Raw genomic sequence first — 23,176 nt, forward strand, 5'->3', positions numbered from 1 at the left:
ATGCTTCCCACAGTTGTCAAGATCGCTGGATGTCCCTTGGGTGGTGGACCATTTTTGATACACTCGGGAAACTGTTGAGTGTGAAAATCCCAGCAGCATCGTAGTTCTTGACACACTCAAACTGGTGCACCTACTACCGTACCCCATTTAAAGGCACTTAAATCTTTTGTCTTGCCCATTCACCCTCTGAATGGCACACACACAATCAATGTCTCAAGGCTTAACAATCCTTCTGTAACCTGTCTCCTCTTCATCTACACTGAAGTGGGTTTAACAGGTGACATCAATAAGGGATCATAGCTTTCACCTGGATTCACCTGGTCAGTCTATGTCATGGAAATAGCAGATGTTCCTAATGTTTTGTATACTCAGTGTTTACCGCATTCATAAAGATATCATCCAACAATATATTATCAAGAGTTAAAGCATTGCAATGGCATGACATTATTGTAGGCCCCCAACAGCAACTATAAGGGACTGTTTCAAGGACATGAGACACAAGAGACCACCTAAAGTAGAAAACATGATACAGACTCCAGACAAAACACCAACCAATGCTGACATTGAAAAACAAAGCGAAAACAAAACCGATGACATAAACACGTCCAACTGTATACCATTATAGATACATCAAGCAAGCCCAGGACTCTAACGACAGACCTGAACAAAACGTGTTTCAGTAGGGAAGTGTAGAGTCTGACTGTATACCATTATAGATACATCAAGCAAGCCCAGGACTCTAACGACAGACCTGAACAAAACGTGTTTCAGTAGGGAAGGGTAGAGTCTGACTGTATACCATTATAGATACATCAAGCAAGCCCAGGACTCTAACGACAGACCTGAACAAAACGTGTTTCAGTAGGGAAGTGTAGAGTCCGACTGTATACCATTATAGATACATCAAGCAAGCCCAGGACTCTAACGACAGACCTGAACAAAACGTGTTTCAGTAGGGAAGTGTAGAGTCCGACTGTATACCATTATAGATACATCAAGCAAGCCCAGGACTCTAACGACAGACCTGAACAAAACGTGTTTCAGTAGGGAAGTGTAGAGTCCGACTGTATACCATTATAGATACATCAAGCAAGCCCAGGACTCTAACGACAGACCTGAACAAAACGTGTTTCAGTAGGGAAGGGTAGAGTCCGACTGTATACCATTATAGATACATCAAGCAAGCCCAGGACTCTAACGACAGACCTGAACAAAACGTGTTTCAGTAGGGAAGGGTAGAGTCTGACTGTATACCATTATAGATACATCAAGCAAGCCCAGGACTCTAACGACAGACCTGAACAAAACGTGTTTCAGTAGGGAAGTGTAGAGTCCGACTGTATACCATTATAGATACATCAAGCAAGCCCAGGACTCTAACGACAGACCTGAACAAAACGTGTTTCAGTAGGGAAGTGTAGAGTCCGACTGTATACCATTATAGATACATCAAGCAAGCCCAGGACTCTAACGACAGACCTGAACAAAACGTGTTTCAGTAGGGAAGTGTAGAGTCCGACTGTATACCATTATAGATACATCAAGCAAGCCCAGGACTCTAACGACAGACCTGAACAAAACGTGTTTCAGTAGGGAAGGGTAGAGTCCGACTGTATACCATTATAGATACATCAAGCAAGCCCAGGACTCTAACGACAGACCTGAACAAAACGTGTTTCAGTAGGGAAGGGTAGAGTCCGACTGTATACCATTATAGATACATCAAGCAAGCCCAGGACTCTAACGACAGACCTGAACAAAACGTGTTTCAGTAGGGAAGTGTAGAGTCTGACTGTATACCATTATAGATACATCAAGCAAGCCCAGGACTCTAACAACAGACCTGAACAAAACGTGTTTCAGTAGGGAAGGGTAGAGTCCGACTGTATACCATTATAGATACATCAAGCAAGCCCAGGACTCTAACGACAGACCTGAACAAAACGTGTTTCAGTAGGGAAGTGTAGAGTATGACTGTATACCATTATAGATACATCAAGCAAGCCCAGGACTCTAACGACAGACCTGAACAAAACGTGTTTCAGTAGGGAAGGGTAGAGTCCGACTGTATACCATTATAGATACATCAAGCAAGCCCAGGACTCTAACGACAGACCTGAACAAAACGTGTTTCAGTAGGGAAGTGTAGAGTCTGACTGTATACCATTATAGATACATCAAGCAAGCCCAGGACTCTAACGACAGACCTGAACAAAACGTGTTTCAGTAGGGAAGGGTAGAGTCCGACTGTATACCATTATAGATACATCAAGCAAGCCCAGGACTCTAACGACAGACCTGAACAAAACGTGTTTCAGTAGGGAAGGGTAGAGTCTGACTGTATACCATTATAGATACATCAAGCAAGCCCAGGACTCTAACGACAGACCTGAACAAAACGTGTTTCAGTAGGGAAGGGTAGAGTCCGACTGTATACCATTATAGATACATCAAGCAAGCCCAGGACTCTAACGACAGACCTGAACAAAACGTGTTTCAGTAGGGAAGGGTAGAGTCTGACTGTATACCATTATAGATACATCAAGCAAGCCCAGGACTCTAACGACAGACCTGAACAAAACGTGTTTCAGTAGGGAAGGGTAGAGTCCGACTGTATACCATTATAGATACATCAAGCAAGCCCAGGACTCTAACGACAGACCTGAACAAAACGTGTTTCAGTAGGGAAGGGTAGAGTCCGACTGTATACCATTATAGATACATCAAGCAAGCCCAGGACTCTAACGACAGACCTGAACAAAACGTGTTTCAGTAGGGAAGTGTAGAGTCTGACTGTATACCATTATAGATACATCAAGCAAGCCCAGGACTCTAACGACAGACCTGAACAAAACGTGTTTCAGTAGGGAAGTGTAGAGTCTGACTTACCGTGTCTCAGAGAGGATGAGAGAATGAGATAGATGTGACTCTGGACCCTCTGACTGTGTGACTGAACTGGGGATCACAGTGTGTCAGAGTATTATTCAAAAGATGAGTCATAAGGGAAACTGCCATTTCAAAAGACTCCTATCTCTCTCTCTTTCTCTCTATGACGACCCCCCTAGTTCACTCTGAACCACTGTGCCGCTTAAAACCCTAAACTTGCCCCTCTTCCTCCCCCTGTCTTTCCACTGCCGTTTGTCGGTCGTCTGTCTTTCATAAAAAACTGTGATATTAGGTTCCAAAACAATCTTTAAGACTCTCTTATGTCCGTCTGTCTCTCTCTCTCTCTCTCACTTGCTCTGTTGCTTTGATGACAAGGTAACTTCAGAGTGAATAGGACTACATTACACTCATCTGTTGCTTTGATGACAAGGTAACTTCAGAGTGAATAGGACTACATTACACTCATCTTAGGACCAGTCATTTTCTTCACTGTAAGCAGCAGCCGTTCTTATTTAAATTCACCGTCCAGTCAAACATACTCAGATCAGACTGAGAGAAATGACATTGGTAGTCTTTACGGACATGTACACAGGTCTTGTGGGTTAACTGAATGTCATATTTTGCCTATCATGTTTAGTGTGTACCTGCGTGTGCGAGTGCGCGTGTGTCTCATGAATGTGTCTGCGCCTGTGTGGTGAGTGTGTGGTTCAACTACATGCAGCCGTGTCTCTCAGTCAGAGGTCACGAGGTTTCATTGACTCTGGTCTGCTCCTTCTCAGCTCAACCTGGATTTTCACAGAAGCCAAGCCACATCACATGACCCTGGGTGAACTGTTACAGCCCAGGGAGCATCGGCAGGGACGACCCTCTACACATCTCCCTCCACCTTCGCCTCAGGCCTCTGGGCATTCACTACTCATACAGCGTACACAGATTACTGTAACAAACAGAAATGACTGGGCTGAGCCTCAGAGACTGCAGAAACAGAAAACCAATGACTGATTCTCATTAATGTTCCTCCAGTGTTTTCTTATGATATGTTTATCATTGGCTGAAGGGTACATTTAGTTTCTTTATTATTATTATTATTATTATTTTAAATGTTTAACCCTCTTCGGAGGACAAATCTGTTTTTTTACAGCTTTTTTGCTACATACACATACATTTTACATATACATTTTACATACATGGTACTTTTATATAAAGCAGTCACATAACAGTTAGACATTACCAAACATAAGCTCTTTAATCCCACCTATCAACATAGACCGCCCTCGTTTGGTTTCCACGTGCCATATATTTTTCAATTATGCTGTGATGTTTTTCAAAATGTTTGAAACTTTCTAATCATATATTATCCACAGATTGTGAGCTAAAGATGAAAACCTTTACTATGAGTATTATTATATTATTGATTGACTGACTATAGCTTTCCAAATTGCCCAACACTGCTATTTGTAAGGTTCATTTTAATTGCATGTTGTGATTTTTTTTAACCATTCCTGAACCTGTGACCAGAAACAAGCTACATAGGGGAAATACCAGAACAAATCATCTATTGATTGTCTCTTCGCAGCAAAATCTACAGAGCTGAGATTGTTTTATGCCCCATATATATAGCATTCTGACGTTGGCAAAAGAAATTGATCATTTAAATGGAAAAACTCAGTGTTGAATCAAGTGTCGTTTTTTGTACCCGTTCATAAACCATATGCCATGGAATTGGTACATTGAAAAGCTCCTCCCATTTATTTTGCAACCTGTATGGTGCAGCTGTCAACATTTTTGTCCTCAGATGAAACTGGTATATTTTTCTATTTATGCCAGTTACTTTCAGCCAATTTGTATCTTTAATATATGGCAGGCAAACCAGTTCTCTACCTTCTCCCTTTTCCACTTGCCTCCTCCATTTTTGTGGTAGTGCTGCAATCAGTTGGTTGTAAATTTGGATTGAGCAGATATTCCCATATACAGTGGGGAAAACAAGTATTTGATACACTGCCAATTTTGCAGGTTTTCCTATTTACAAAGCATGTAGAGGTCTGTCATTTTTATCATAGGTACACTTCAACTGTGAGAGACGGAATCCAGAAAAAAATCCAGAAATCCAGAAAATCACATTGTATGAATCACACCATCCCAACCGTGAAGCATGGAGGTGGAAACATCCTTCTTTGGGGATGCTTTTCTGCAAAGGGGACAGGACGACTGCACCGTATTGAGGGGAGGATGGATGGGGCCATGTATCGCGAGATCTTGGCCAACAACCTCCTTCCCTCAGTAAGAGCATTGAATATGGGTCGTGGCTGGGTCTTCCATCATGACAACGACCTGAAACACACAGCCAGGGCAACTAAGGAGTGGCTCCGTAAGAAGCATCTCAAGGTCCTGGAGTGGCCTAGCCAGTCTCCAGACCTGAACCCAATAAAATATCTTTGGAGGGAGCTGAAAGTCCGTATTGCCCAGCGACAGCCCCAAAACCTGAAGGATCTGGAGAAGGTCTGTATGGAGGATTGGGCCAAAATCCCTGCTACAGTGTGTGCAAACCTGGTCAAGAACTACGGGAAACATATGACCTCTGTAATTGCAAACAAAGGTTTCTGTACCAAATATTAAGTTCTGCTTTTCTGATGTATCAAATACTTATGTCATGCAATAAAATGCAAATTAATTACTTAAAAATCATTCAATGTGATTTTCTGGTAGGAAAACCTGCTAAATTGGCAGTGTGTCAAATACTTGTTCTCCCCACTGTATCTGTGTTTCTATTCACAATATCATTAACAAATATAATACCATTTAAAAAATGGTTTGATAAAGACTGTTTTCTTATTAATCAGTATACTTGAGTTTAACCATAACAATTGTTGTAATATTTGTGCTCTCTTTTCTGGAGGATAAAACTGAAATTGTAACCAGCTTTGTATGGCTTGCTTAAGAAAGGGCAATACTTTAAACAAAATGTCATTTTCAATTAGTAGGAAATGTACACTGTAATCTGTATAAAGGCAAAAAGGCCATTTTTGAACAAAGGATGAGCCTTTCTTAATCATCTACTGGAGAACCATTTTGGGTTTTAATATAACTTATGTATGAGTGAAGCTTTTAGTGAGAGGTTTAAAGCTTTAATATTGAATAATTTTAGGCCCCCAAACTCATATTCATTATATAAATAGGCACGTTTAATTTTGTCTGGTTTAGCATTACAAATAAAATGTTATATTTTTTGCTCATATGATTTAAAAAACAACTCGTCTGCAGTAGGCAGTGCCATTAGTAAGTAAGTAAGCTGTGATAGGACCAAATAGTTACTCAATGTGATTTTTTCCATAAATATACAAGTATTTACCTCTCCATGGATGCAGAATCGTATCTATTTTTGGTAACTTTCTATTGAAATTAATTGTGGTAAGTTCATTTATATTTTTGGAGATGTGAATACCAAGTATGTCTTCTTCACCATCCGCCCATTTTATTGGTAAACTACAAGGAAGTGAGAACACTATTTTTTTAAATGATCCAATACGTAATATGGTACACTTGTCATAATTAAGTTTTAATCAAGAGAGGCTAGAAAAGTGATCAAGATCTTCAATGAGACTTTGCAGGGATACAGATTGCGGACTTTAGATAAAACTAGAATCATCGTCATACATTGACACTTTCGTTTTTATCCCCTGGATTTCTAACCCCTTGATGTTCTTGTTGGATCTCATTTTAATAGCTAGCATTTCAATGGCCATGTCACGACTCCTACCGAAGGTAGTTCCCCTTCCTGTTCGGGTGGCGCTTGGCGGTCGTCGTCACTGGCCTACTAGCTGCCACTGATCCCCTTTCCCCCTTTCTGTTTATTGGTTTCACCTGTGTTTGTTTTAGGCTGATTGGTCAGGCTTTATTTACGGGCCTGCTGGTTGTGCGGGATTGTTTGGTGTACACGTCTGTGTGTCTCGGTTTGCCCATGTTCTTGGGTTTTGCTGGACTGTTTAAGTCCCCCGTGTTTGGGGCATTTGTTTTGGTGTGCGCCCCGTGTTTCGTGGGGTTGGTAAGAGATTCACAACAATTAAAGAAATCCAGGCATTTATATATAAATTCTAGTCGTACTTTATGGTCTGGTATATGGTCAAGCCCTGGTGTTTTTCCAGACTGAAAATATTTTATTGCCTCAAAGTTCCTCTTCTGTAAGTTGGCCTTCACACAGGTCTTTCTGTAAATTAGTTAATTTCACATTATTATTAGGAAAGAAATCCTTACAGTTAACATCATTCAGTGGGAATGGAGGAGCCTGAAGAGACAACATATTTTGAAAGAGGAAGCTAAATATTTAAAGCACATCATTTGTGTCACATTTGTGATCTGAGTGGGCATTCTATGTTACATGTCTAGTTTGTCCAGTTCTATGTTCGGCCTGATATGGTTCTCAATCAGAGGCAGGTGTTCGTCATTGTCTCTGATTGGGAACCATATTTAGGTAGCCTGGTTTTCACTGTGTGTTTGTGGGTGATTGTTCCTGTCTATGTGGTTTCACCAGATAGGCTGTTTAGGTTTTCGTTACGTTCTTTATTTTGTAGTGTTTGTATTGATTCGTGTTTTACGTTTGTTTATTAAAACATGGATCGCAATCTACACGCTGCATTTTGGTCCGACTCTCCTTCTCACCAAGAATACCGTTACAATTTGGTGAATCATGGATAACTCCATTTGTAACGAGTTTCTGTCAATTATTTTTGGTAGAATTTCTATGTTGAAGATTCAAGAAAAATGAGCATTTTCACAATTTTCCATCCAATTCGCTTTATTTTTGTAAAACATTACACTTGATGGTTCTTGAATAAGTACCTCCAATTATTTTTGTTTTTCCTCTAATCTATTTTGTGCCTCTATAGTACAGTTTCCGTTACCACCTACCTGCGCTGTTACTTCCTCCATTTCCTGTATTAGTCTAATCTCTTTTGACCAAACCTCCTTTTGTTTTAATGATGAGTATTGTATAGAATGGCCTCTAAAAGTACATTTGAAAGTGTCTCATACAATAAGGGAATCTGCTGTTGTACAAAAAAAAAGTCAATTATTTTGTCTTAGTTAAGAACAAATTGTCATCGAACAGGCTTTGATTCAATTTCCAATATCCACGTGGAAATTCTGTAAGAGTTATAGAGTTTCACCAATTGGATGGTGGTCCAATCGCATTCTGTCTCCTATTAATACTTTTAAACTTTTGATGCCAGCAAGAACAAGACTAGGAAGTAATGAAGACGGCTAGCTTGATGAAGCCTCCTCCGTGTATATCTCACTAGGTCAGGGTTTTTCAGCCTCCATATATCCACTAGTTCTAATGTATCCATGATCTTTGTGATCTCCGTAAGTGTTTGAGGGTGATAGTTTGTAGAGTGATTTCCTTTACAATCCATTGAGGTACTTAAAACCGGATTATATTCTCCCACTATAATAATAGATTATTACATTGCTTGTGAGCTCAATAGATTATTATATATATTTTCGAAAAAGTGTGGATCATCATTATTTGTCCCATATAGATTCATTAGCCAGATCTGTTTTGGTCCAGTAGCATATTTAAAATAATCCATCATCCTTGCGGATCTGGTTGCACAATTGGATCAATATTTGTATTAATTAGTATAATCACCTCTTTTGAGTTTCTTTGCCCATGACAAAAATACATTTTGTTTCTTGATGATGTACTGTAGTTGGATGACATCTAGTACACAGAACAGAAGAGACTCTAGACGGGCGTACATACACATGTTGCAATTACACTCAGAAGTCTTTACTGTTGGTTGGTGCATCTCTCAATAGTAATTAATTAAATTAACACTAAGTCATTTTAGATGATTTAGTTTAACTCTTAAAGTGTTGTAACTAGACCGAACAAAAAGATAAACAACATATAAAGTGTTGGTCCCATGTTTCATGAGTTGAAATAAAAGATCCCAGAAATGTTTCATCTACACAAAACGTGTATTTCTCTCAAGTTTTGCGCACAAATTTGTTTACATCCCTGTTAGTGAGCATTTCCACATCCTTCTTCTTCACCTGCGGGATCGTCTGAGACCAGCCACCCGGACAGCTGACGAAACTGTGGGTTTGCATAACCGAAGAATTTCTGCACAAACTGTCAGAAACCGTCTCAGGGAAGCTCATCTGCGTGCTCGTTGTCTTCACCAGGGTCTTGACCAGACTGCAGTTCGGCGTCGTAACCGACTGGAAAAAGTGTGCTCTTCACGGATTAATCCTGGTTTCAACTGTACTGGGCAAGTGGCAGAACAGGTGTATGGCGTCGTGTGAGAGAACGGTTTGCAGATGTCAACGTTGTGAACAGAGTGCCCCATAGTGGAGTTACGGGAAGGCATAAACTACGGACAATAAACACACCTGCATTTTATCGATGCCCATTTGAATGCACAGAGATACCGTGATGAGATCCTGAGGTCCATTGTCGTGCCATTCATCCGCAGCCATCACTTCATGTTTCAGCATGATAATGCAAGGGCCCCATGTCGCAAGGATCTGTACACAATTCCTGGAAGCTAAAAATGACCGAGTTCTTCCATTGCCTGTATACTCACCAGACATGTCACCCATTGAGCATGTGTGGGATACTCTGGATTGACGTGTATAACAGTGTGTTCCAGTTCCCGCCAATATCCAGCAACTTCGCACAGCCATTGAAGAGGAGTGGGACAACATTCCACAGACCACAATCAACAGCCTGATCAACTCTATGGGAAGGAGATGTGTCGCGCTGCATGAGGCAAATGGTGGTCACACCAGACTGGTTTTCTGATCCACAACCCTACTTTGTTTTAAAGGTATCTGTGACCAACAGATGCATATCTGTATTCCCAGTCATGTGAAATCCATAGACCAGGGCCTAATGTATTTATTTTAATTGATTTCCTAATGAACTGTAATGAATCGAATAGTTGTATGTTGCGTTTATATTTTTGTTCAGTGTAGAACAGCCAGCAGAGGAGTGGGGTGGGGAGCACTTTGAGAAGGAAGTGGGTTCTGAAGAAAGGAAGTACTTCTCACTGCACTGCTGAGCAATCAGATAAACACAGGTAACAGAAAGATAAGGCATATTTATAATCTCTCTCTATTTCTCTCTCTCTCTCTCTCTCTCTCTCTCTCTCTCTCTCTCTCTCTCTCTCTCTCTCTCTCTCTCTCTCTCTCTCTCTCTCTCTCTCTCTCTCTCTCTCTCTCTCTCTCTCTCTCTCTCTATATATATATATATATATATATATATATATATATATATATATATGGAAGAGTGGGGTAAGTTGAGCCAAAGGGTTAGTTGTTTCTAGGAAACCATACACAAAATGAATCATGTGACCAAATATTTAGGAAGAGGTCATCATTTCAGAGTCTGTGAAGGAAGAAACCACATGGAAAAAGCAGCAAGCAAGTTAGGTTCAAAAAATGGATTTTCACAAAGTCAAATACATTTATTGTGATATAGGTTTCTTGATGCTAGTTCTAGGTAAGTTTTAAAGTAGATAGTTTTAACACTTTTATACACAGGAGGTTGGTGGCATCTTATTTGCGGAGGATGGGCTCGTGGTAACAGCTGGACTGGAATGAGTGAAATGGTATCAAGTACATCAAACACATGGTTTCCATTTTTTTTATTCCATTTGTTCCAGCCATTTTTATGAGCCGCCCGCCCCTCAGCAGCCTCCACTGGTTTTATACATCAGTTGGGGTCTCTATAAGCTACAATAGGAGGTCCTAAACCTAGCATGAAAGTGCACCCTTGTAGCTGTGTGGGCAAATATAGTCAAATGGTTTCTTTGGGGTAAATTGTACCATATTGTGTATATGTAATGTATGTAAACTTTGTTTAAACTCTGCTGTCTGTCTCTAAATGTTGTCCATCACTAGCAGCACCATATCACCAAGTCACATTCTGAGTATGTGTAAATGTACTTGGCGAATAACAGTGATTCTGATTGGGCGAGGGGCAAGTTGAGCCAATGTCTAATCAACACATCCCATACAAAGGATTACATTTAGTGTGTTTTATGCATAATATGAATAGTATTTTGAAGACACCTCGCATTTGAGTGATTAGTCAAGTTTAAAAGATGAAAAATGCCTTCCTCAGTTGAGTTTGTGACCCTCTTGGCCACAATTGGTGTTTTCTTCCGTAATACAATGCATTATCGCTGGGATATGAGGTAATGTAAATGTTTTAAAATGTACAGTTAGAAATGTTTCGCTATGCTTAGGCTCCCCTGTTCTCATACTCAATTTACTCCATACTCGGGGTCAATTGTGCCAAGAGACAAGCTATGTTTTCAAAAGGGTTGTTTACACGAATTCTGATTATGTCCAAGGACACACAACTCCTGAAATATACGTAGATATCTTTGTTAGATACTATATTTCCTTGACGTAGTGATGATACTGAATGTAACAAATCGCTCAACATACCCCCCTCTCCCCTGTTACTCCGATAGGCAGAGGGGGAATGTGTATTTAGCATTAGTCTACATCCCGATAAAATAAACAATTCCCCTAGCACCCTGCAGGTGTTTCAATTGTTGTTTTTATATACACTTGGGAAATGTCTCTTGTGACCCATAGGCGCACAGCCTGCTATTGCTCAATCGAGTATTATAAACCTTTATCATACTACCTATGGCGTATCCTGTAGTACGCCCTGCAAGTCAGACTTCCTTGAAACAATGACGTTTCCATTTTCCCGTTTGAGTCCGCCCTCTCACTAGAGCTCGCGATTTAATACCCTGGCGTATCTTTTGAGATTGGAATGCGTTTCTTAAAGTCTTACTACAAATTAGATTTTAATTTTGGTGACTCGACTGCATCGCCATTTGTCATGTAGGAGCGGTTTTGATAAAGGTAAGTGACGGTAACTCTCCGCCTGTAGTTTTGGGAAAAGAGATTGATAATATCGGACTTCTGCGGCTAAAAACAGTGGGTGTACGCTACAGTGAAATCGAAACTAAATACGTTTTCTCGGTTTTTATTGTGGCTTAAGTGGAGTTTTTATTCTTGAACTAGATATGAACTTTCTATTAATTAAGTCCAGGATAATAATGTACCGCGCCATAAGTGGGTTCCCGAGTGGCGTAGCGTTCTGAGGCATCTCGGCCCTAGAGGCATCACTACCTACACTATGGTTCGAATCCAGGCTGTATCACAACTGGCCGTGATGGGCCATAGGGCGGCCGGGTTTGGCCGTCGTAAATAAGAATTTGTTCTTAACTGACTTGCCTAGATAAACAAAGGTTACATTCTAAAATAAATAAATGCATGTATGTAAATAATCTTCCGAGACTTACGTTATAACGCTAGCTAGGCTATACGTTTTAAATCAAACAAAGTTCATATCTATATAGCCTTGACATGGTAGTAAACAAGTTATTTTTGCACAGCGAAATACTGATTCATATTGACAACATTTTCTTTGCACTAGAAAAAAGGTAAGTCAAGTAGGCCTAATGTGTGAAAACATTATGAAGAGTTTTGTCACACGTTTTACCCCATCTCTCCTTTCTGCAGGTGTTGTTCTTTTAAGGATGGTGTTAGTGAGAAGAGTGGTGTGAAAGAATGGACGTCTTGAGAGGGAAATGGAAGGAAAAATGCATTCTGAACGTTTGCGCTCTGCTCATATTGGTAAGAAACTTTAACATGAACAGATTCATAATGCCGAGTCCTCTACCAATAACATAATGCCCCATCTAGTCATACTTATTTCTCAGCAATACATCAATTATCCCCCACCAATCCATCAAATTTGTGAATTATTCACACCAATCAATTAGTCAATCATTTCAGGAATAGGCCTATACAGTAGCCTGTCAATCAGTTCTAAAATATTTTCAGTAATTACATATGACTGGTATTTGATTGGATCTGTTCTATAACAACAATGTAATGTAATGTTGCAGTGCTGGTCAGTAGACCCCTCCCCCTTGGTACCACCACTTCCTACGACCCAGGAGTTTCAATGCCTTGAGGGGAGTCATTACCACACTGCTAACGGGACATGCTGTCGAAAGTGCCATGAAGGTAGGCCTTCTGTACTGTACTATATTACACTGCACTTATACAACTGGGCCTTTCAATTCCCGAGTGTAACGTGGGTGTAACTTGTACTTTTCCATACACTATGCATTGAGTTAAAGATCAAATCCGCTTCAAAGGGAACAGTGCCACTGTTCGCCCCAGAACTAGAGTAACTATATGTCCCAGATTGTGTGGGACAGTCCCTCATTTTTGCCCTTTGTCCAACGTCCCTCAACCAAACAATCATGTCCCTCATTTTATCAACAAATTGAAACACTACTAATTTAGAAAAAGGTAGATTTTTATTTGATTTGATTGACTTCCTATTGATTTGATGAGAATTGACATTCCAACCTGTCTCTTTTGCAGTCAAGTTGCCCTTATGACAATATACTATAGCATAAGGATGTGGTGCTGACTGATGTGGAATGGGAAATCTGCAGTAACTACATCCATTTTTGAATTTAATGAATGATATGTACCCATTGATTTTTGAAGAATATAACTTAGAAATGCCCATGAGCTTAGTTCAACTGTCACACCCCATCAGAACCCAAGATATAAGCTTGTTTTACTCCAATGTTTCTAAACAAAGTAAATGTTAACACATATTGTATAGTCTCAAAACATGATTAAAACTATAATTTTGATATCATGGATGGTCAGTCCTTGCATAGCTCTGTCTATGAATTTGAGAGTACTTACGTTTCTCCAGCCCCATCCCTCAACTTTTTACTCTTTCTTATTGTTTCAACTGCTGATTGAAGTTTTTAACACTTCTCCAATGTTGTTGAGATCTGATATTCTGCGCAGCGCAAGAAGAAACATAGGCCAATGTCATATCGTCAACCAATCACATTATCCAAATATTTTCGGGGCTAAATTCCAGCTAAACTTGGAGAGGACAGTTACCTACCGGTGTTTACAAAAAGCGTGTGTCTGACAAAGAGCTACAAAAGTAAGTAAACAGCTGTATTGGACTGAAAGATACAAGGTCATTTCGTCAAACTCTCCATGCTCATTAAGTTGCTCAATCAACATATTTGATGCTACTTCACTCAACCCTGTTTTAAAAGTCTATTTTCTTTTCCCCTGAGAGGAACCAAAAACGTTCAATTGTCCAAATATTCACAGATTCCCGTACAAAACAGCCACACAAGTGGTCTCTTGTTTCTGGATCACCAAATGTTGCGCAAGGCAAAAGAGAAGGCTACGTGTGCTTCAATTGGCTCGTTCGGTGCAGCGGGGGAGATGTGTGCCTGTGCATTGATGTCAGAGGGGGAAAACCTATGTTTGCAGTAACATCTTTGTTGTTGTAATATCCTACATGGATGTGGCAGTTTCACCAGTTAAGGATTCCAGCTTTAAACAAAAACCTTATTTCAAGATTCTACCCTTATTGTGTATAAAAGACAGTCAGTCGTCTGTCACACGGTAGGCCCTACATACTGTTTACTATATTTGTCTCTAGCCTAGTTTTAGCTCTGACGTATCGCCAGGTTTTACAGTAAATAAATATGCTGGATTGTATTGCCTCCCACTTAGTATGTATGTATTGTCTTCTCCAGGGTTTATGCTGAAGGAGCACTGCACTAAGAACGGCGACAATAGCCTATGTGTCCACTGTCAAGAGGGCAGGACGTACCTAGAGAAGAGTAACTATGCCAAGAACTGCCTCCGTTGTACACTCTGTGTTGGTACAGTACAATTATTTAAAAACATTTTCAATGATTTACAATAATGTGCAAGTATTTACAAAATACATTGAAAAAAATGGCATCACTATAGATGGTCTCAATATGGTATGATAGCAAATGTCTCTTGTCTTCTCTCTCTTTCTCTCTATTCTGTTCTCCTTGGCTGTGTTGTTCCATACACCTGTAGACAATGAGGAAGTGTTTTCACCATGCAAGAAGAGTAAGAACACAGTGTGTCGCTGCAAAAAAGGCTTCTACCAAAACAGAATAAACTCGGGAACACGGGAGTGCCTCACTTGCAAGACATGTGGACCTGGAGAGAGAGAAACGCAACCATGTGAGTTTGTCTTGCTAGTGTGGTTCATAATGTTTCACGTTTTTCCACCCAACCTGGTATTTACTTATGGATTACACAGTATAATGGTTATTACATAATAATGACAACCCTTTGTTTTGTAGTACTAGTAGTATTATTTGCGTGTATGACAAAGTTTGTGTGTGTACTGAGTGTACATACTCTTGTTGACAGGTAAGGAAGAGAGTGACACTGTGTGTGAATGTAAGGACTTCTACTTCCGAGACAAGAAAAGCAACAAGACCTGTCTTTCATGCAAATTGTGAGTACTGGCTTGTGAACAAGCTGACACTCTTTTGTCCGTTAAAACTCTTTGTGTTCAGCCCTAGTATATAATTATACCCCACAGGAAGAGCTGGAGAGTAAGTATACCTCTTCATCCATTAAATATCTTGGAGTATATCAAACAAAAGATACACCCAAACTTCATGACAGGAATTACAATCACATCAACAAGAAAGTATATGATGACCTGGACAGGCGGAATTCACTTCCCTTGGGTCTTAGTGGTAGAATTGAAACAAGCAAACTGCCGAGGTTACTGTATTTGTTCCAATCACTGCCCATAGATATCCCACCTAAACAGTTTAGGGAACGGGATAAAAGATATCAAGGTTTATCTGGAACAGTAAGAGACCAATAATTAGATATACAATATTACAATTACCAACAAATAGTGGGGGAATGGCCTTACCAAACCTAAAATATTATTTTGTTTCAGCCCAATTGGTGTGTTGGTGCAATTCAGAATATGAATCCAAATGGAAAGACATTGAGACTACTTTGACAGAGATGCCCATACAGTCCGAGACTACTATGACAGAGATACCCATACAGTCCGAGACTACTATGACAGAGATACCCATACAGTCCGAGACTACTATGACAGAGATACCCATACAGTCCGAGACTACTATGACAGAGATACCCATACAGTCCGAGACTACTATGACAGAGATACCCATACAGTCCGAGACTACTATGACAGAGATGCCCATACAGTCCGAGACTACTATGACAGAGATACCCATACAGTCCGAGACTACTATGACAGAGATACCCATACAGTCCGAGACTACTATGACAGAGATACCCATACAGTCCGAGACTACTATGACAGAGATGCCCATACAGTCCGAGACTACTATGACAGAGATACCCATACAGTCCGAGACTACTATGACAGAGATACCCATACAGTCCGAGACTACTATGACAGAGATACCCATACAGTCCGAGACTACTATGACAGAGATGCCCATACAGTCCGAGACTACTATGACAGAGATACCCATACAGTCCGAGACTACTATGACAGAGATACCCATACAGTCCGAGACTACTATGACAGAGATACCCATACAGTCCGAGACTACTATGACAGAGATGCCCATACAGTCCGAGACTACTATGACAGAGATACCCATACAGTCCGAGACTACTATGACAGAGATACCCATACAGTCCGAGACTACTATGACAGAGATACCCATACAGTCCGAGACTACTATGACAGAGATACCCATACAGTCCGAGACTACTATGACAGAGATACCCATACAATAGACAAAATCAGTAGATTCATTTCTCTCTTAAGACATGGTTATGGGTTGTTAAGCAAATGAATTTAGACAGAGAGTTCAAACTGCTGAATTGGCCCACATACGACCCCAGCTTCATCCCTGCAATTCAGGACAGCAGATTTAAACAGTGGACGTAGAAAGGCATCACATGATTTTGTACAATTTTAAGGAATGAGATCCTGGAGAATTTCCAGGACCTAAGTCAAAAAACATGGCTTAGATAAACAACATTTTTACAGATACATATGTTCAACACTATTTTTTAATGGAGATAAATGTGGTTGACCCTCAAGCACCTCAAAATGTATCCAAGTATTCACTAACGCATACATCTTGGGGAGTAACAAAAAAAACGATTTCAAATCTCTACTTGGGTATTCTATCCTCAAAGAAACATTGTACAAACTATATTAAACAGAAATGGGAGGAGGAACTTAACATTGAAATAACTGATGAAACATGGTTGAACATATTTGAGTCTCAACTAAGCTCTACCAACTGAAGGACATGGAGAGAATTCTGTTGGATGAATGTTATACGTTTCTTAATAACACCTAAACTGAAATCAAAACAGACTGGCTCCCTAAACCCTTGTTGGAGAGAATGTGGGCTATCCAGGGGGATCACCCTCATGTACTTTGGTCCTTCCCCGCAATTAAAATTTACTAGGGAGAAATAAGATCTAACATTGAAAAAATAATTGGATTTGACATAGAACAAAAATAATTTCTTTGTATTTGGATGAAATGCCTGATTATTTACACAACAGAGAAAAGTACCTCTTGAAGGTCCTACTGGCAGCCAGTAAAAAGGCTATGACTAGGAAATGGCTACAAAAAGACCCTCCCACCGTGACACAATGGATAGACGTTGTTAAAGAAATATGACCTTTGCTTTAAGAACGCAAGAGGAGAGAGGGACAATGGGTTTAAACTGTAAAATTGTATGATGGGTGCTGTACCTGCCAGACCTTTTTATTCTTTTACTTGATTTGTATTATCATTGTGTTGTTCAATTAAAACAAAGTAACAAAAAATTATCATTCTGCTTGTAAATGGGAAGTTTAATAGAAACTGTCTGCAACGTTGTGCAACAAACTTCTTTCCGTGGGTGAGTTAAAAGACAGAAGTATTTTCACATGTCAGCTGTTTTGTGGTCACACCAACCCTGGTCCTGGAGACCTACAGTCTGTTGCTATGTAAGGTTGGAGAAGGTCATCATGTCCAGGCTTTAGTTTAATCTACTGCTTATCAATCAATCTTATCAATTAAATGTATTTATATAGCCCTTCGTACAACAGCTGACTTCTCAAAGTGCTGTACAGAAACCCAGCCTAAAACCCCAAACAGCAAGCAATGCAGGTGTAGAAGCACGGTGGCTAGGAAAAACTCCCTGGAAAGGCAGGAACATAGGAAGAAACCTAGAGAGGAACCAGGCTATGTGGGGTAGCCAGTCCTCTTCTGGCTGTGCCGGGTGGAGATTATAACAGAACATGGCCAAGATGTTCAAACGTTCATAGATGACCAGCAGTCAAATAATAATAATCACAGTAGTTGTAGAGGGTGCAACAGGTCAGCACACATATATACTGTATATATGAGCGAGAGAGACTTAAATTCACACAGGGCACTGGATAAGACAGGAGAAATACTCCAGATATAACAGACTGACCCTAGCCCCCCGACACATAAACTATTGCAGCATAATTACTGAAGGCTGCGACCGTAGGGGTCTATACCCCCGGACAGGGCCAACCAGGCAGGATATATCCATACATCAAGACCATAGGCAGTGGTGACCACTGATAAAGCGCTGGTAACTGTCTCTTTCAGTGTTCTGTCTTTCCGGAGGGGGGTATGCTGCAACAGGATGGCCTGGATGGTTCTTCTGTAGAGCTGTTCTTCACATGACTCAACATTAATCATTTCCTCTTCACAAACGGGCCACTTCCTCTTCAATAATATACCATTTCCTGTGTGCATTTTCTCTCCAGATGTGAGCTGACTGCTGACTGCCAGCAGGAGTGTTCTTCAGGCACACATCCCACTCCCAATGGCGATGGCAAATGTGAGTTTCTGATACTTCGTGGCTGGGTCAGGCTAGAAACATAGTTTGTTTATTTGGTGGGTGAAAATATACTTTTAAACTTTTTTTTGTTTTGCTTAAATATATTGGAACTAGACTATTTCTGCCGTAAGGGCTGCAGAATGTATTCATTCTCTGCATGTTTTCCCCTCTTTCCAGCCGAAGATACTGGATATCCCTACCTGTTGGCTGCGTTCAGCTGTGTTTGTCTGTTATTACTGGTGGTTGTGGGGATCATGGGCGTACTAGTGGTCCGACGGAAGCGCAAGGGGTCTAACTCCTTTCCCTCTGCTGAGATCACCTCTCAGGTGTCTGAGACATCTACTCGGGTGAGATACATCTCTGACCTCTCACTTTTGACCCCTGACATCTCACATTTCACCTCTGACCTGACTGGACAAACCCAATCTGATAAAAAAACTCTAAAAGGGTTGTATGGAGAAAAAATAGATACCATTTCAACTACTGTTTTGAATACCCAAGTGCATTTTCCTGTTTGCACCATAGTGCCAAGGAGGAAACCAATAGGATTTCCTTTATTGATTGTGCTGTGGTCCCCGGGTTTAGGATGTACTGGTAGTGGATGCAGTTCTATATAGTAGAATTCTGATGTTTTCCATTTTCTGTGATTATAGAGGCTGATCCAAGAGGACCCAGAGAATGTTCTCAACCAGTGTATCCCTTCATGTAGCCCAGTGTGTGAGTGTGAACAGGAGCCCCTCAGAAAGCTACCGGACTGTGTCCCCAAGGAGATCAAGAGTAAGTGTGTGTGTGCATGTGCGTGCATGCGAACGTGTGTTGGTGCGCATGTTTCCCTATCTTATCAGGACTAGAATGTCCTGACGAGTCATCAGAATGTCCTGACAAGGTAGGACAACAAGAACAATTCTGGAAAGTGAGGACATTTTTAAAGGTTAGGGTTTGGTTAGGTTAGGTTAAGGGTTAGGATTTTGAAAGGAAATATGTTTTTACTCTCCAAAAAGTCCTGAGAATTCATGACAACCAAGCTGTTCGTGTGTGTGTTGGAATGTGAATTTCTTTTTATATACACTACATGGCCAAAAGTATGTGGACACCTGCTCGTCGAACATCTCATTCCAAAATCATGTGCATTAATATGGAGCTGGTCCCCCCTTTGCTGCTATAACATCCTCTACTCTTCTGGAAAGGCTTTTCACTAGATGTTGGAACGTTGCTTGCGGGGACTTGCTTCCATTCAGCCACGAGCATTAGTGAGGTGGGAACTAATGTTGGGCGATTAGGCCTGGCGCGCAGTCAGCGTTCCAATTCCTCCCAAAGGTGTTTGATGGGGTTGAGGTCAGGGCTCTGTGCAGGCCAGTCAAGTTCTTCCACACCGATCTCGACAAACCATTTCTGTATGGACCTCGCTTTGTGCACGGGGGCTTTGTCATGATGAAACAGGAAAGGGCTTCCCCAAACTATTGCCACAAAGTTGGAAGCACAGAATCGTCTAGAATGTAATTATATGCTGTCGAGTTAAGATTTCCCTTCACTGGAACTAAGGGGCCAAGCCCGAACCATGAAACAGCCCCAGACCATTATTCTTCCTCCACCAAACTTTACAGTTGGCACTATGCATTTGGGCATGTAGCGTTCTCCAGGCATCCACCAAAACCAGATTCGTCCATCGGACTGCCAGATAGTGAAGCGTGATTCATTTCTCCAGAGAACGCGTTTCCAGAATCCAATGGCGGCAACCGACGCTTGGCATTGCGCATTGTGATCTTAGGCTTGTGTGCGGCTGATCGTCCATGGAAACCCATTTCATGAAGCTCCCGATGAACAGTTCTTGTGCTGACGTTGCTTCCAGAGACAGTTCGGAACTGGGTAGTGAGTGTTGCAACTGAGGACAGACTATTTTTGCGCATTTCAGCACTCAGCGGTCCCGTTTTGTGAGCTTGTGTGGTCTATCACTTTGCGGCTGAGCCGTTGTTGCTCCTAGATGTTTCCACTTCACAATAACAGCACTTACTGTTGACCTCGGTATCTCCAGCAGGGCAGAAAGTTTGACGAACTGACTTGTTGGAAAGGTGGCATCCATATTTTTGGCCATGTAGTCTATATTGAACTCTATTTTATTCTCACTACCCTATCACCACTCTGTTCCTCTCTCCCTCCAGTTTCTGAGTTGATCTACTCGGTGTTGGACCAAGTCCCCACGCGCCATATGAAGGAGCTGGTGCGTTCGCTGGGTGTGAGTGACATCGTTATAGAGAGGGCTGAGAATGACCACCTCCGTGACACTAAGGAAGCCCAGTACCAGATGCTGAGGGTCTGGGCTAAGGGAAGTGCTCAGGGAGGGGGAGAGGTGCTAGCACGCCCTCTACTGTACCAACTGCTGGATAAGCTGAGAGACATGGACCTGGGAGGGACTGCAGAGGAGCTGGAGACCAAGTATGGAGATCAGTAGAGGGAGAGAGATGCAGACTGTATAGACCATGTATGGAGATCAGTAGAGGGAGAGAGATGCAGACTGTATAGACCATGTATGGAGAGCAGTAGAGGGAGAGAGATGCAGACTGTATAGACCATGTATGGAGAGCAGTAGAGGGAGAGTGATGCAGACTGTATAGATCAAGTAGGGGACCCAGGTTTCTCTTCTCTATGTCGAATCAAAAGAGAAACCGAGAGAGACCAAGACTATTCATCATATGTATAGGATAATTAGGGGAGGGAGAGAGAGATAGGGGAGGTGCTAATGGGGAGAGAGAGAAGATCAGCCACATCCCTTTGTCCCTGACCTTACTTGTGTAGACCTGAGAGAATAGGATTGGTACAGTGTAAGCAATATGGTAGTTGTTCCACCTGGTCCAGATCTGATAGACTAGGTGGAAGTGTTGCCATGCTTTCACAATATGTCATAATGTATTATATAACCTGTTGGCAATGAGGCTGATTATTGATTACCAACCGTACTGTTCTTGTATGTTTTTCAAATATATATATATATATTCTTTGCACATTCGAACCAATGAGGAATCATATGTTTCTAAAAAGCAGTTTTAGACAGTGCTGTTTGTAAAACAGGCAAACTTGTAATGTGTCACACACAGGTATGAGATCCACACTAACAATTGAGTTAAACGCTGTGTTTAGGGTAATACAGATTGAACACCCATCTATAGTATTACAGTTCTATATTACTGAGTATTATGTGGCGAAAGGTAGCCAGTAACTGAAAGGTTGCTGGTTCGAATCCCTGAGCTGATAAGGTGAAATAAATTGGTCTGTGCCATTGAGCAAGGCACTTAACCATACTTGGTCCTGTAAATCGCTCTGTATAAGGATGGCTAAAGTGTAAATGTGAAATGTATTATTTACTGGTGTTGCAGTAGTACTCAAGCTAATATTTCCATAGGAACCTGTATAGCTTTAATCTTCCCTGTCTCTATCTTGCATTAATAACCACAAACATATCAAAAGATATTAGCATTATATGTCATATTTGAAGTCTTTGTATTGGTTTGTAAATGGTTATTAATACTGTTTAGGAGGATGTTGTATATTTGAATGGTTCTTTGATAAGTTGCTGCTTGGGCGTGAAGATCAAACTATTGTAGTTTTGCTGTCTTTTACTACTGTCTTGATGTGCACATTCTTGTTTTACAAAATAAGTTAGGGATGTATCAATCTGTCATATTTCTTTACTATTCAGTGTGCAGTGCATTCCTCCTCGAACAATCACACCCATCCAGGTTGTCTCTGTGCCGTGGTTTTGGATCACCACAAGTGATTGATTCTTATCTGTACAGTAATAGTTGTGTCAGTACTGTTAGGGCACAGGCAGGTCTTCTGCAGGTGTTGTCCCTGAGTTATTGACATTCCTTAAAGCCCCATCATCATGCCGCCATTGTTCAGGATCACTTAGTCAGAGGACACACCTGTCACTCTGCAGGGCTGCCTGATCTCTGGGAGACTAAACATGGAAACTAGGGATGGGTCGATGGATAGATGGCACTCAAGTTTCTAGTTTTTAATGTCAGGTGCAGAAGTACAGTGAAATGCCATGTATTGGATTTTTTAACATTGAATTGTTACAGGTGATTTTACTAAAGACAAACTATTTTTATTCTCAAATCACATACAGTATATGCAGACATTGATTTGTTTTAATTAAGGTGGGGGAGGCGCTCAACAAAGTTGATCAATTGTATATATTTTTTAAATAAAGAATTGTAAAAGTGACCTGGTATGCAGCTGTTATTATGACTGTAAGTGTTAGCTACTGTTCTATTCAGTGTATGACTGTAAGTGTTAGCTACTGTTCTATTCAGTGTATGACTGTAAGTGTTAGCTACTGTTCTATTCAGTGTATGACTGTAAGTGTTAGCTACTGTTCTATTCGGTGTATGACTGTAAGTGTTAGCTACTGTTCTATTCAGTGTATGACTGTAAGTGTTAGCTACTGTTCTATTCGGTGTATGACTGTAAGTGTTAGCTACTGTTCTATTCAGTGTATGACTGTAAGTGTTAGCTACTGTTCTATTCAGTGTATG

General features: G+C 40.9%; 2 protein-coding genes across 2 annotated transcripts in view; one reads left to right on the forward strand and one right to left on the reverse strand.

Moving 5' to 3' along the window:
* Positions 1-3,342, reverse strand: part of LOC110509570 (CD27 antigen) — a 5,525-nt gene extending 2,183 nt beyond the window's left edge. The window contains exon 1 of the mRNA XM_021590531.2: positions 2,890-3,342. The gene's annotated coding sequence lies outside the window, so the exon portion shown is untranslated. The remainder of the gene's footprint in view (positions 1-2,889) is intronic.
* An 8,227-nt stretch (positions 3,343-11,569) lies between these two features.
* LOC110509528 (tumor necrosis factor receptor superfamily member 1A) lies at positions 11,570-22,865 on the forward strand. The gene is made up of 10 exons (XM_021590448.2): positions 11,570-11,769; positions 12,433-12,546; positions 12,822-12,942; positions 14,508-14,636; positions 14,824-14,973; positions 15,166-15,253; positions 18,568-18,641; positions 18,819-18,988; positions 19,295-19,418; positions 20,801-22,865. Exons 2-10 carry the CDS (start codon positions 12,481-12,483, stop codon positions 21,088-21,090), a joined length of 1,212 nt encoding a protein of 403 aa, XP_021446123.2. The 5' UTR covers positions 11,570-11,769; positions 12,433-12,480; the 3' UTR covers positions 21,091-22,865.
* The last annotated feature ends 311 nt before the right edge of the window (positions 22,866-23,176 follow it).

This window comes from Oncorhynchus mykiss, chromosome 2 (genome assembly GCF_013265735.2).
Source record: "Oncorhynchus mykiss isolate Arlee chromosome 2, USDA_OmykA_1.1, whole genome shotgun sequence".
Classification (NCBI taxonomy): domain Eukaryota; kingdom Metazoa; phylum Chordata; class Actinopteri; order Salmoniformes; family Salmonidae; genus Oncorhynchus; species Oncorhynchus mykiss.